The sequence below is a fragment of the Leucopleurus acutus genome, assembly GCF_964270905.1.
Source record: "Leucopleurus acutus genome assembly, chromosome: 1".
NCBI classification, from domain to species: Eukaryota; Metazoa; Chordata; class Mammalia; order Artiodactyla; family Delphinidae; genus Leucopleurus; species Leucopleurus acutus.
Genome location: NC_139142.1, coordinates 90,691,182 through 90,704,013, shown reverse-complemented (window position 1 = coordinate 90,704,013; position 12,832 = coordinate 90,691,182). Strand labels below are relative to the sequence as shown.

The 12,832-nt window shown below is 39.4% G+C and overlaps 1 protein-coding gene across 2 annotated transcripts in view; it reads left to right on the top strand.

Annotated features, from left to right (window-relative positions):
• The window catches only part of FBN1 (fibrillin 1), a gene marked incomplete at both ends in the record, with an annotated part of 252,338 nt that overhangs the window by 103,563 nt on the left and 135,943 nt on the right, over positions 1-12,832 (top strand). For both annotated transcript variants that reach the window (XM_082841143.1, XM_082841142.1), the window contains one exon: positions 9,660-9,857. In XM_082841143.1, the coding sequence (XP_082697269.1) occupies positions 9,660-9,857 (198 nt within the window). The remainder of the gene's footprint in view (positions 1-9,659; positions 9,858-12,832) is intronic.

Here is a 12,832-nt window from a genome sequence, read left to right as displayed (position 1 = left end):
TCATTATACATAGGTTTTGTTTTGATAGCATTAAGATTGACAGAGAATACAGTTTTATGCAGAGCCAGCCTCATCGATTCAAATCACCTGTCCTTCACTGGGGACTTGATTGTGAGAATGTGAAGAACTTTTATACTAGTTATTGGTAGGTAGAGCCTAGTCTTCCCTCAGATTCTCCATTTCAGTAAGTGACTGGCCGTATATCCAGCTACTGAAGCCAGAAACCCAGGAGACATCCTTGTCTTTTCAGTTTCCCTCACCCTTCACATCCAATCCATCTTTCAGTTCTGTTGGTCCTGCCCCCGCCTCTCCCCCGCCACCCCCGCAGGGTGACTAAAGGACATCCCCCACCTGTTGGCTTCTCTCCACTTCTACACCACCACCTTCCTTTAGCCACTACTACGTTTCTTCTCATTTCCACTCTTGAACCTTCTAATCAGAGTTCTTTAAAACTAACACATTGTGTTTTCAGTGGCTTCCTGTTGAGTTTAGAGCCAAATCCAGACTCCTTACCGTGGCCTAGACTGGCTGTGTAATCCAGTCCCTGCCTAATGTTCCAGTTTCACCGTGTGCCCCGTTCCTTTTCCTCTCTCAGCTCTGTGCACAGCGGCCTTCTCTCATTTCTAGAGAAGCCAGGCTACCTCCCAGCTGTCTCTGAAACCTGGAAAGCGCTTACTCTCATTTTCACAGCTTGTCTGCTCTCAGCCTTTAGGCCTCAGTTTAAATGTTACCTCCTCCAAGAAGTCTTCCCTGATAACCTTTACCAAGTCAGGTATCCACAATTACTTTTTATCATGGCAGCATGCTTATTTCATTTGTAGACTAAATCACAACCTGAAATCTATAATTCTTTTTAATGTATTTACCTGTATTTGTTGACTTCCTCCCCCAAGCAGGTTTTAAACTCCATGTGGTCAGGGACTTTATCCCATGCTGCCCACTGATACAGCACAATTAATATTTGTTGAATGAATAAAGGATCCCTGATTACATGTTACAGTAGTAAAGTTTACTCATTGAGCCTGATCATTGAACTCAGAATGTCTGATTTTATTTTATGCAGTGGGATTTTTTTTTTTATGGTGGTGAAATACATATACATAAAGTTTGCTCTTTTAGCCATTTTTAGGTGTGTGGTTCAGCGGCATTTTAAGTACATTCACATTGTGTGTAGCCATCACCACCATCCATCTCCAGAACTTTTTCATCTTCCCAAAGTGAAACTCTGAACCCATTAAACAATAACTCCTCACTCTTACCCCCTCCAGCCCCTGGCAACCACCATTCTACTTTTCCTCTATGAATTTGACTATTCTCGGTACTTAATATAAATGGAACTTGCAGTGGAATATTTCTAATCAATTTGTTTTTATTATCCCTGTACTAACATAGGCCTTTACCTTCCAAATATGAAAATCTCATTTATCATAAAAATCTTCCAATTTTAATGATAAAGCATTCTATTAGGATACTTCGGAAATTTAATTCATTGTTCGTAGAACTTATATTTGGAACTTAAGCAGTATTACAGGGCACTTTTGAGATATATGAGTTGATCTAAGAAGATGTTGGTCCTGGAAATTTTTATATTGAATATCATTGATCATAGGGCCCTTTACTCTTATGTTGTTAATCTTGCTTTTGGATGGTAGAGAATGTTTTCTACTTCGTGGCTTTGAAGAAAATATAAAAGAACAAATAAATCAAATTGTTATATAATACTATTGTTTTTGTCTTGCTGTTCAATAGCTGATGCTCTGTGGTGAAACTGCAGTTTGGTTTAATGTGGCACTCATACAAGCCGTTTTAAAAGTGAATAAATCAGAGCCAGCTGGTTCTTTCAAGTTGAATTTGCAGACCATTAAAAATGAAGACACTCTCTGTGATTTTATTATCTTGATGGTAAATATATCGCCTAAAACAGAATGTGACTTTTATCCATCCCCCAACTATTTTGTTTTTTTCTAGTAAAAGTAGTTTAGAGATAACTCTGGGGGGAAATGGCAATCAGTAATGACTTGTAGGATGTACAGTGAGGGGATGGATAATGTCAGGTAAGTGATTATTTGGAAATGAGATATTCTCTTCCCTGAACAAGATTGCTTACTGTTTTCTTCATCATGGAGCAGAATAAAATGTGGTAATAATTTTCTGTAGTTGAATTGCTGACACACGAAATCGGGTCCGCAGAACTATGGCTTGGATTTTGGTGAATTGCTTAGTCTGTGTCTATTAGTCTATTAGATTAAATGCTATACAACAAATCACCTTGTTTCTGCAGTTTTTTAAAAAATTAATTAATTTATTGATTGATTTTTGGCTGCATTTTGTCTTTGTTGCCACGCACAGGCTTTCTCTAGTTACAGTGAGCGGGGGCCACTCTTCGTTGCGGTGTGTGGGCTTCTCATTGCGGTGGCTTCTCTTGTGGAGCACGGGCTCTAGGCGCGCGGGCTTTAGTAGTTGTGGCGCGTAGGCTCTAGAGTGTAGGCTCAGTAGTTGTGGCTCACGGTCTTAGCTGCCCTGTGGCACGTGGGATCTTCCCCGACCAGGACTAGAACCCATGTCCCCTGCATTGGCAGGTGGATTTCTAACTACCGCGCCACCAGGGAAGTCCCTATTTCTGCAGTTTTGAATGATATTTATATTAAAGTTTGTATGGCAATACTTTTAACTTATGAATTAAAGAAGTTGAAAGACAGAGGAAAACATTAACACAGAAATAGTGTTGTGCTTATTCCTATGCTTTATTTCTAAAGTGCTTTAAAAAAATTAGTTATATACAATTAAGCTGTACCGCAGATACAGTTGCTTAAAGTAAACATTTTGCATAGTGTAGTTTAGAAAAATTTGCCAAAAGGTCATATTCTTTAAATAACATTGTGTAGACCATGTTTAACAGGCAGTCTTGCATGCAGTATTTCATAGAAACATATGGATTGGAAATTAGATTCAAAATTTATTGTGTCATTAAAAAAAAAAAAAAACAGCTTGAATGAAATAGGAGATGCACTATTGCATAGTACAAGTAGCCCTGAAAGGAATTCCCATCCCTCCCCAAGAACTTTTACTACGAAAAATTTCAAACCTACATTAAAGTTGAAAAAATAATATAAAGTATACCCACATACCTTCTACCTATGCTAAATATTTAACATTTTCCCACTTTTACACACATAATACTATGTATGTATATATGTGTATATATATATTTGTGTATAATATACTAATATGTGTATATTATATGTCTAGTTATCTACATGTTATATGTTATATATAATTTATGTATATTTAATTTGTATATATTTAATATACATCATATATTTAATTATATATAATATATAATGTACAATATAATTTATAATACATATTACATACATATGTATTATTATATATGTATGGTAATTATATATTGTGTATATATTTGTATATATATATTTATGGTCTGTTTCGCTAAATGATTTGAAAATTAAATTGAATACATCATGGCACTCCACCTCTAAACAATAAGGCTATCTCGTATATAACTGTAATACCATGATCATGTCTAAGAGAACAATAATTCCACAATATCGTCTAATATCCAGCCCATATAAAATTTCCCCAGTTGTCTCTTTTTGAAACAGTGTCCAACTGAGTTTTGGTTATTATATCTTTTTAATCTAAAATAATAACTCTACCTTCTTTTTTTGTGTATGAGGGGTCATTTACTTTTGGAAAAGTTCAGGCCTGTTGCCTCTGAAAATCACACAGGCTGAGTTTTATGATTGCTTCCTTGTGGTATTATTTATCTTGTTCTTCTATCCCTGTATGCCCTCTTGACTGGAAGCTTGGTCAAGAAGCTTGATATAAGCTTTGACTATTTTTGGCCTAAACTTCTTAGATAATGTTTAGTACTGTGTATTTCATCATATCAGCGGCTGTGTGGAAAGATTTCAGCGTGGTCTGCAGTAGTGCCATTCTGGAGGAAATTAAGAGTTAACTTTTGGCGTTACTGATGGTAAGTTTGATCAATGTCTTTGGATCCTGCTTGGAGAATCCCCCTGGAATTTTACTCAAGTACCAGCTCCCACACTGGACAGGGAAGCTGGAAGTGGGAGATCATGGTAGTGGAGTGATGCCATGTATGTAAATGTGCTTTGTGACGCTGGGAAGGGAGAGCTTGGAAATGTGAATTCCGTTGACTATTAGGACAGTGGAGTAGTTGGTGTTTAGCCTTCTTAAATTTTGATTCGTTGTTTGGTTTAGTGAGCTTGTGGTCAAAATAGTTAATAAAGAATATGATAAAGTGCCTCATAGTCAATCAACACTATGGAAATGAATACTACTTTGTTGTGATTAGAATGTCTATCCTGGTTGAAAGATACTGAGTTCTGTTGAGTGGCAATGATCCCAGCTTATGGGCTGTCTCACATTTCTAAGGTTAGACTTTCAGGTGAGCATTCAGCTATCTTGCAAACACTTTGCAAACTCACTTTGGGGGCTTTTACAAAATGTGGATGCCCCACCACCATGCCACATCTACTGAATCACATTCCAAGAGGGAGGCATATGGGAGGACAGGGGTGAGACCCAGGCATCAGTATTTTGCACAACATCCCTAGGTGATTTGGTTATGTCCTAAGGGTAAGAATGATTGGAGTAAGAAGAAACAGCAGCAATTATGAGACTGATTACGATCGTGGAACTTCTTTGCTTTCATTTTGCTCAGACCAAAAGTTCTCTGACCTCCTTCCTCAAAAGGTTGTATTGAAATTCCACACGTTAGGAGCTTAATGTGTCCCAGGCTAAACTACCTGGAAGGAAGAAGCATGCTGTGACCCTCTCTATCATGGATAAGTTGGTATCTCATTGTTTTGTTTGTAATTTTTATGAAAAGATGGATTTAAAATAATTGGAGCCTAGTGCCCAAAATTATATCCTTGTGCCTTCCCTGCAGTTTGTGGTTTAGTGACTGGGTAGGAGTGACAAGAATTCATTGTACTACAGTTCTTTTTCTGTGAATGATGCATTTGCTTCAGGGGGAAGTCTGATTGCAAATGAAAGTGAAGTAACGCCACAGGTCACAGCATTCTGAGCTGCAGGGCTGGGAAGGAGCTGAGGATTAGAGGCTGCAGATATACATTGGTTAGATCCCAAGCCTTGAGGCCAAATCTGTTGGGACTGGGGAACAATCCTTGAGCCTAACCACTCATAATGGGAACATGTAGATGCAGAATTTCCCATGAACCAGCCACACTAGAGTAAGCCAGTTAAAAACAATTAAAATTGCATTTTAATGTTAGAAAGTCTTGGCCTATTGCCCTAGTTCATGGAGGTCTTATAAGGAAGTGATTGTAGAGCAACTTGTGAACAAAAAGTGTTTTTAATACGATATTTTATTTGCATGAGGAATAATGATTTACGTTGAGGGAATGAGTCAGATATTATCCAAGCATTGAATTAAGCACATTCCCTGTCTAGAGCTGGGACTGTCTGAAAAAGAGTATGTAAATTTAGCCTAGTATCACGTAAGTGCTATGGGAATAATTGTAAATAATTGGATTATTAGTAAGGAATTGGGAGTGTGGGCAGATTTTTTCTGTGGTTGGAGTATTGGACTAAAAACAGCATAACTTTGGCAATCTAAATGAAGCACAGGACGAAAAGCACATGCTGCCGAATCGGAATGACATTTGAAAACCACGTTAATACAGCATTTACCTTCCAAAACATTTTTAGATCCAATTCTGTTTCATCCAGATTAGGCCTCTCCCTCTGCAATCAGCCATTTTTGTTGAAAATTTGACTCTACAAATCCACTTATGTCCACTTACTAAGCTGCATGATCAAATGAGCTGGTTCTTCTCTTTGTCTGTAGTGATAAGGATCTAGTGTGGAAATGTGTTAAGTCCATAGATTCTGTTACACATGCTCAAACTATTTGCCAGATATTTAGTGTATGTAGTAAAGATGGATCCCTATGGGCTCCAGAGATGCCTAATGAATATTGTCAGAATTAACAAGTGCTCTTTCTATTCCATGTGTTTCATATTGAAATGAGGGCAAAAAGTTGTTGACCCTGGAAAAGTCTTAAGGGTTATTTTTTCTTCTGATGCAAACCTTCCAATGAGGAATTCATGTCTGAAGTCATGAATCAGTGTTAGATAGGACTGACTCAGATTTTCCTAGCGTTTTCTAGTGGACCTTGATTTTTTGCTGGTGTCACTCACAAAACACTGTATTTGCATGTACCTGGAATCTTTGCAATCCTCGTAAGATAATTCCATGGAGTATCTTGGCAAAATGAAGAGGAAAAACAAATCCAAGCAGTGTTGAAAACTGCAAACTAAAATTCATGTTCCATTATGTTTTTTAAAGATTGAAAAATGGCATACCAACAAGAGTCTATTTGATTAAAGTATTTGCGTTTGTCTCAGTAAGTCAAGAGGAAAATAGGAAATAAACCTAAATTTCCTTCCTCGTTACCTAACATGGAAGGTTTTATTTATTTTTTGAATGAAAGATTATGTTGCTGTGATCTTTCTAGTCTCAAATATAAGATGTATATAGTCATAAAAATCTTGATGGCTGTTGCATGAGATTAAATGATTGAATAATTTATGATATAACTTGATGGAAAATTATGCAGCAATTAAAGCCGTGTGTTAGAATAGTATTTACATGGGAAAATGCTTTTGGCAATGTAAGTAAAAAAAACAGCAGGATTCAAAATTGAATGTTTGATATAATTCCCATTTAGTGATAAAAAATAAAACACACATGTAAAATTATGTAGGATAATATAACTGATATGTTATCAGACTTTCTTTAAGTGCAATTACATGTGATTTTTATTTTCTTATTTATATGGTACTGCCTTTTCCTAATTGTCTGAAATAGTTATTTTCCAATCAGAGAGAAGGGTGGGATAGGGAGGGTGGGAGGGAGACGCAAGAGGGAGGAGATATGGGGATATATGTATAGGTATAGCTGATTCACTTTGTTTTAAAGCAGAAACTAACACACCATTGTAAAGCAATTCTGCTCCGATAAAGATGTTAAAAAAATTATAATATGAAAGAAACCATCTATCAGAGAAGTATTTAATAAATGCCCCTAAGTACTATTTGGAAGAACTGAGCCAAAGAAAGAATGATGGCTACAGCATTTGACTTTGTTCAGGCGGTTACTGTGTTTAGGAGCGACTTGGTTGCACACCACCATGGTGCTGAGTGACTTTTTCTTTATTGACAGCCTGAAATGAGGGCAGAGATTTTACTCAACAGCTCAAGCATTTAATTTTTGTATTCTTGTTTGAATACAGTAACTATGGAAGACGATAGCAGATTTTGAATAGATCTGGCATATTATGAAGAATATTAAAATACACTTAGAATTTGATAATATAAAAGTAAAATGCAATCAGCCTAAAAAAAATGCAGAAACAAAGTAAAAAGACAATAATAAACTAAAGAAGTATCAGGAGATAGGGCTGGAACGTTGGGCCAGAGAATGTAGAGACACCAGGAGAGCAAAGGTCTAAGGTTGGTTTTCTGGAAAGATAATGCTGTTTGTGTTTCTGTACCGGTTACACAATTTTTGGCCTACTTGCATATTCTGTACTAGTATTTACTTAATATTTTTCTTTTTTTTGTGGTACGCGGGCCTCTCACTGTTGTGGCCTCTCCCGTTGCGGAGCACAGGCTCCGGACGCGCAGGCTCAGTGGCCATGGCTCACGGGCCCAGCCACCCCATGGCATGTGGGATCTTCCCAGACTGGGGCACGAACCCGTGTCCCCTGCATCAGCAGGCGGACTCTCAACCACTGCGCCACCAGGGAGGCCCTATTTTTCTTTAAATTGAATTAAAAGGTTTTTTTTATTCATTCTCATCATAGCAAACATATCTATGAAATTATGAGTCTGTCAGGTTTGTACTTTTTAATAATAATTCAAATTGAAATTAATACATGACTATTAAAAGGAGACAATCTAAGGTCGTCTTGCATCCCATCATAGCACACTTTGGTAAGCACTGGCATGGAGAGAGGGAGATGTGGAGATGAGGACTTCACGTTTGGACCATTGTGTCCATCTCTCAAGTGCTGCCGTAATTTGGGCCTAATCCTCTTGCTGTGCTTGACTGGGTGAAGCTTTGTCTTTGGAATTTCTTGGAAGGCTCATCTTCCAGCACAGGCATTAGGGCAGTGCCATTGACCACAGGTGGCTGACTCATTCCAGCAAGGAAGTAGAGAGAGTCAGGAAGAACATTTAGTGATGGGGAGCAGATGGGATCGTAATTGCAACAGAGAGACAGGAGGAGGGGATACACAGGATAGTGGGACACAAGCTGGGAAGAGTCAGCTATCTCCCAAATGTTGTCATGGTTCAGCCTGTTCACTCTTGTGGGTGCTGTGATAAAGAGTTGTCCTTAGCGAATTGCATATCATGACTCATGAGGTACTTGGAGAAAGAAAGAAGAACATCAAAATGAAAGCATAGCCCGGTGGTTTCATTAGCACACCCAGTGATTTTCATAAACCTGTAGAATTCAGTGGTGAAAGGAACCTACCGGGGTCATTTAGTCCATCCCTAGACTCATAGGAAGCACTCTATCTGTGCACTTCCAGAAATGACACGAGGAAGCGTGCGGTGCTGGTGGTGGATAGGAGCCCACGAGTCTTGCCACGGCCCAGCCTCCCTTATCAGCCAAGGCCGCTGTAGAACAGAAAGGGTTATTATGGCCCAGATTTCTCCCACGGGGAGGCTGGGGACAGCTTGGCTTTGGTCCTCACTACATCTTAATCTTTCTTGTTTGCTGGCTGCCGAATCCAGATTGACTTTCTCCCTTTACAAAAAAAAAAAAAAAAAAAGGAGACAGATTTTGTACTGGTGAGACTACTTGGAAATGGAACTTCTCCTGTGGTGGTCTTAGCTTATCCCTGTTTGCTTGAAGACGATCCTTTTGCCCAAGGGATACAGTGATTTCAGATCAGTGCCCTCACTCTTTAAATACCTGATGTCTTTTGCATATCTAACTTTTCTGCTTGTTGTTTTTTGTTTTGAATGGGGTTGGTTTGTTTGTTTTTGGTTTGCTTGGTTTGTCGTATTTGGAATAAGGTGGACCCAATCCAAAAGAAACAAGTAACCATTTCCCTTTTTCAAGAAACTGCAGAGAAGAAGGTGCCATGACTTGCCTCATTGCAAGTTTTGAAATTCTTTGCTTTCTCCAACCTAAATAATAATAGACTGTAAACTCTATGAGGGCAGGGATTTGGGATCTTTGAATCACTGAAGCACCTATATCAAGCATAGGGGCTGATTCATAATAGTCACTGATACAGTTTCTTAAGTGAATGAATGTGTGAATAATATGATTATGTCATGTTTGGATAGCATGTCACGGTTGTAAAGTATTTTCCATTAGCTCATCTGATCCTGACAACAGTATCTTCAAAGTGGATAGGAACTAGTGTTTTTATCCTCATTTCGCAGGTGAGGTAAATGGGGCTCAGAGGCGGAAGGGTCTGCCCAAGGCTTCACACGGAGTCGGTGATGTGCGGTTCTATTCCTGAAGACCATTTCGCAACTTGGAGTCCAGGAAGACAGGCCCAGCTGTTCTTCTGCATGATAGTTCCTGCTTTTCTGGACTTTCATGGAATTCTCCTTCTTTATTTTCAGATTACAGGACAGGCCCGTGTTTTACTGTGATCAGCAACCAGATGTGCCAGGGACAGCTCAGCGGGATTGTCTGTACAAAAACACTCTGCTGTGCCACGGTCGGCCGCGCCTGGGGCCACCCCTGTGAGATGTGCCCAGCCCAGCCCCACCCCTGTCGGCGCGGCTTCATTCCAAATATCCGCACAGGAGCTTGTCAAGGTAAACCCCGGGCCGATGGAGTTATTAATGGATTCATCTTATTTGCTCTGGAGAGCCATTCTCCAGTGAAGTTGGAGAGAATGGAAAAGCAGTGTCAGAGGCATAGCTTCACGATTTCGCTGACGGCATGATATCCAACTTAGGCATTAGGAGCGTGGCTCCGGAGACAGCAGCTGGTCCCCCTGGATTTTTCCTTGCCAGTGGTTTCCCCCTCCGTCCCCAAACGTGTTTCCTGGGGGTGGTATGATTCTGTTTAGAGCAATGCTGTATGTTAGAGCAATGCTGTGTACAAACACAAAGCAAAATTTGTGAATAAGGTAGTTTGTTTTTCTTAATTTTTTCCCCCTTCATTTGAAATTGCTGGAGTTCCTCTGTCTCATGGATTGTACTTAGTTGACCTGAGGAAAATTGTTCCTCTCTCCATTTTACATGCTACATTATGGAGTTTTTTCTGTTTTTTTTTTTTTACAAGTCAGAAATAAATTAGGATTTGTTTCACAGTTTTAAATATCCCCAGATGTTGCCTGCTTGCTTCTTCTCCTGCCTCCCATGGAAGCCCTTACTCTGTTTTTGGCTTTTACTCCTGTCCTTCCAGCTGTACAAATTCTTTTATTGTCTGGATGTCTGGCAGGAAATAGGAGGAAGTGAACAGAGGCAGCTCCACACTAAACTGATGGGACTGAAAACTCCCAGGCTGTATCTGTTTCCTTTAGACATCTTCAGTGCTTTTTTAGCAAGTTGCAGTGTTTAGAGAAAATTCAAGGTATGCTTTTCTGAGGCAAATAGATACTAGTTCGATTTTGTTCTGTATGTTAATTCTAAGGATAATATGCAATAAAGCAGAACTTGAGCTTAATCACCCAGTTCTGTGGATCTCCATTAAATTATACTTCAATAAATTTCATATCTGATAAACACTGGTTGATCCTGGTCCCTGGCTTCTATGTACAACATGCAGCTCTTTTGTATGCCCTTGAATGTATCTTTCTGAACGTTAGGAGCAGCAAGAAGTCACTTTGAAATCCTAGAATTACAAAAGGGTAAACGGTACAATTTCATAAAATCAAGAGTAAGTTTTGTCCCCCTTTTTCTTTGGTGCCTTCTTATTTTTCTCATCCTTGGAAAGTCTCAAGGAGTTCTGAAAAAATTCTTAGCCATGGTGTTTTGAAGTCAGCTAATACCCATGAACTCACAGAGAGTGACCAGAAAGCCAGATTTTGGGTACTCCACTGCCGCCTGTGAGTCCTAGTCAGAGGCTGAGGTGCTGAGAGAATTCAGGGGAAGAGATGAAGGGGGAGAGAGGGAAGAGCTGCTTCTCTTTAGCTTTGATATTCATTTCATACAACCTGGACTTTTCCAGCATTTTCTTCCTGTTCCTTCCTGACTCTTCTTCAACATCCAATGGAAAAAAGAGTTTTTTTATATGAAGAAAATTTGTGAAAACCCATGGAATCAAAGTGGCAGTTATATTGCCACTGTGAGAATGAAATTCTTCTTGTTTGGTTGGTTTTTTCAGAGAAGGTCTGTTATCAGCTTCGGGTGCTCTCTCCTTGCTGGTGTTTTTAGTCTTTCGGCCACATGTGAGGGGCTGTGAACAATGGGTTCAAAAAGGAACTTATTCTGTCTTCAGCCTTGGAATGTATGACCAGTGGAGAAGTGCCCTCATGTATATTTCCTGTTGGCCAAAAATCATGATCAACAAGACTGTCTAGTTTTGCTTCTATGTCCAATTGTAATTTCAAAGCACATTTTAATAAACATATTCAACATAGCAAGAATGGAAAATTCTGGTGTAAGACAAAATAGAGATCAGCTGTAAAACATAATCTAATTATACTCACATATTGTCGTTCATCTGTGAGCCAGGACATTTTATGTAAAACAGTAAGTGATACTTTTGTACCAAAGTATCAAAAGTGATACTTTCTGTTGTTAAATTAGTACCCCTTTTCCTGCATGGCAACTTGTTTCAAAAACACAGATTATTAGAGATTTTACAGTTGGCAATTGCTCTCTCACTTCACACAATGAAGAGTAAAACGAAAGGGTACGATTTCTAAAACATACCCAGAGGAAGAAAAGTTAGACTGCCTCCCTGGGGTTTCTTATTAAACCAGAATTTTGTGTGTTATGGATGAAGAGATGGAGAGAATACACGTACTTTTATAAACATCTTCCTAATGAGCCTGGAATGATTACTTTTGTTCCTGGAAGGTTAATATTTGGGGTTCCATGTAGGACCATAGTTATTTCCTAGGTGCTGGGGATTCAGCAGTGAACAAAACAGACAAGGAACCTGCTCCCTGGAATCTTGTATTGAAAACATTTGATTTATAGAACAAAGCAAAGCAAACAGATATTTATTAGGTCAGCTAGTGATTGGTCCTATGGGGCAAAATGAGCAGAGTAAAGAAGGGTGGTGAGTGATGGGGGGCGAGGGGGGCGTTGCTATTAGACTGGCATTGGGAGGGTCCCCTGCTGCAGTGGAGCAGAGATCTGACGGGTAGGACAGGGTGAACCATGAGCTCTACAAAGAGTAGTCCAGGCAGGGGGCCATCACTGCAAAACCCTGAGGCAGGAGCGACCTTGTTGTATTTGAGGAATGGCAAGGAAACTATTGTGGATGGAGAGGAGTGAGAGAGGGCGGAGGATAGGAGATGAGTTCAGAGAGTAGAGGGGTCAGGTAGACTCCTCTAGGACCTAGCATGGCCTTAAGTGTTAAGCTGAGCTGGAACAGGATCCGACTTACCTTTAAAAATGTTCCCTCTGGCGGCTGCTCTGCTCTCACTTCTTGGCCTAATTTCCTGTGTTGTTTAATTTTTATCGTGCAAGACAATTCTCCAGAATCTATGTTGAACATTTTCCATCTCATTTGTGTAAAAGCATTAGCTGTCTCGTGTAGTCTGAGTGATCTCATTCAAATAAATTCTGTTTGAACTGAATCACTCCATACAACTCTTAAAGACAGTGTTATT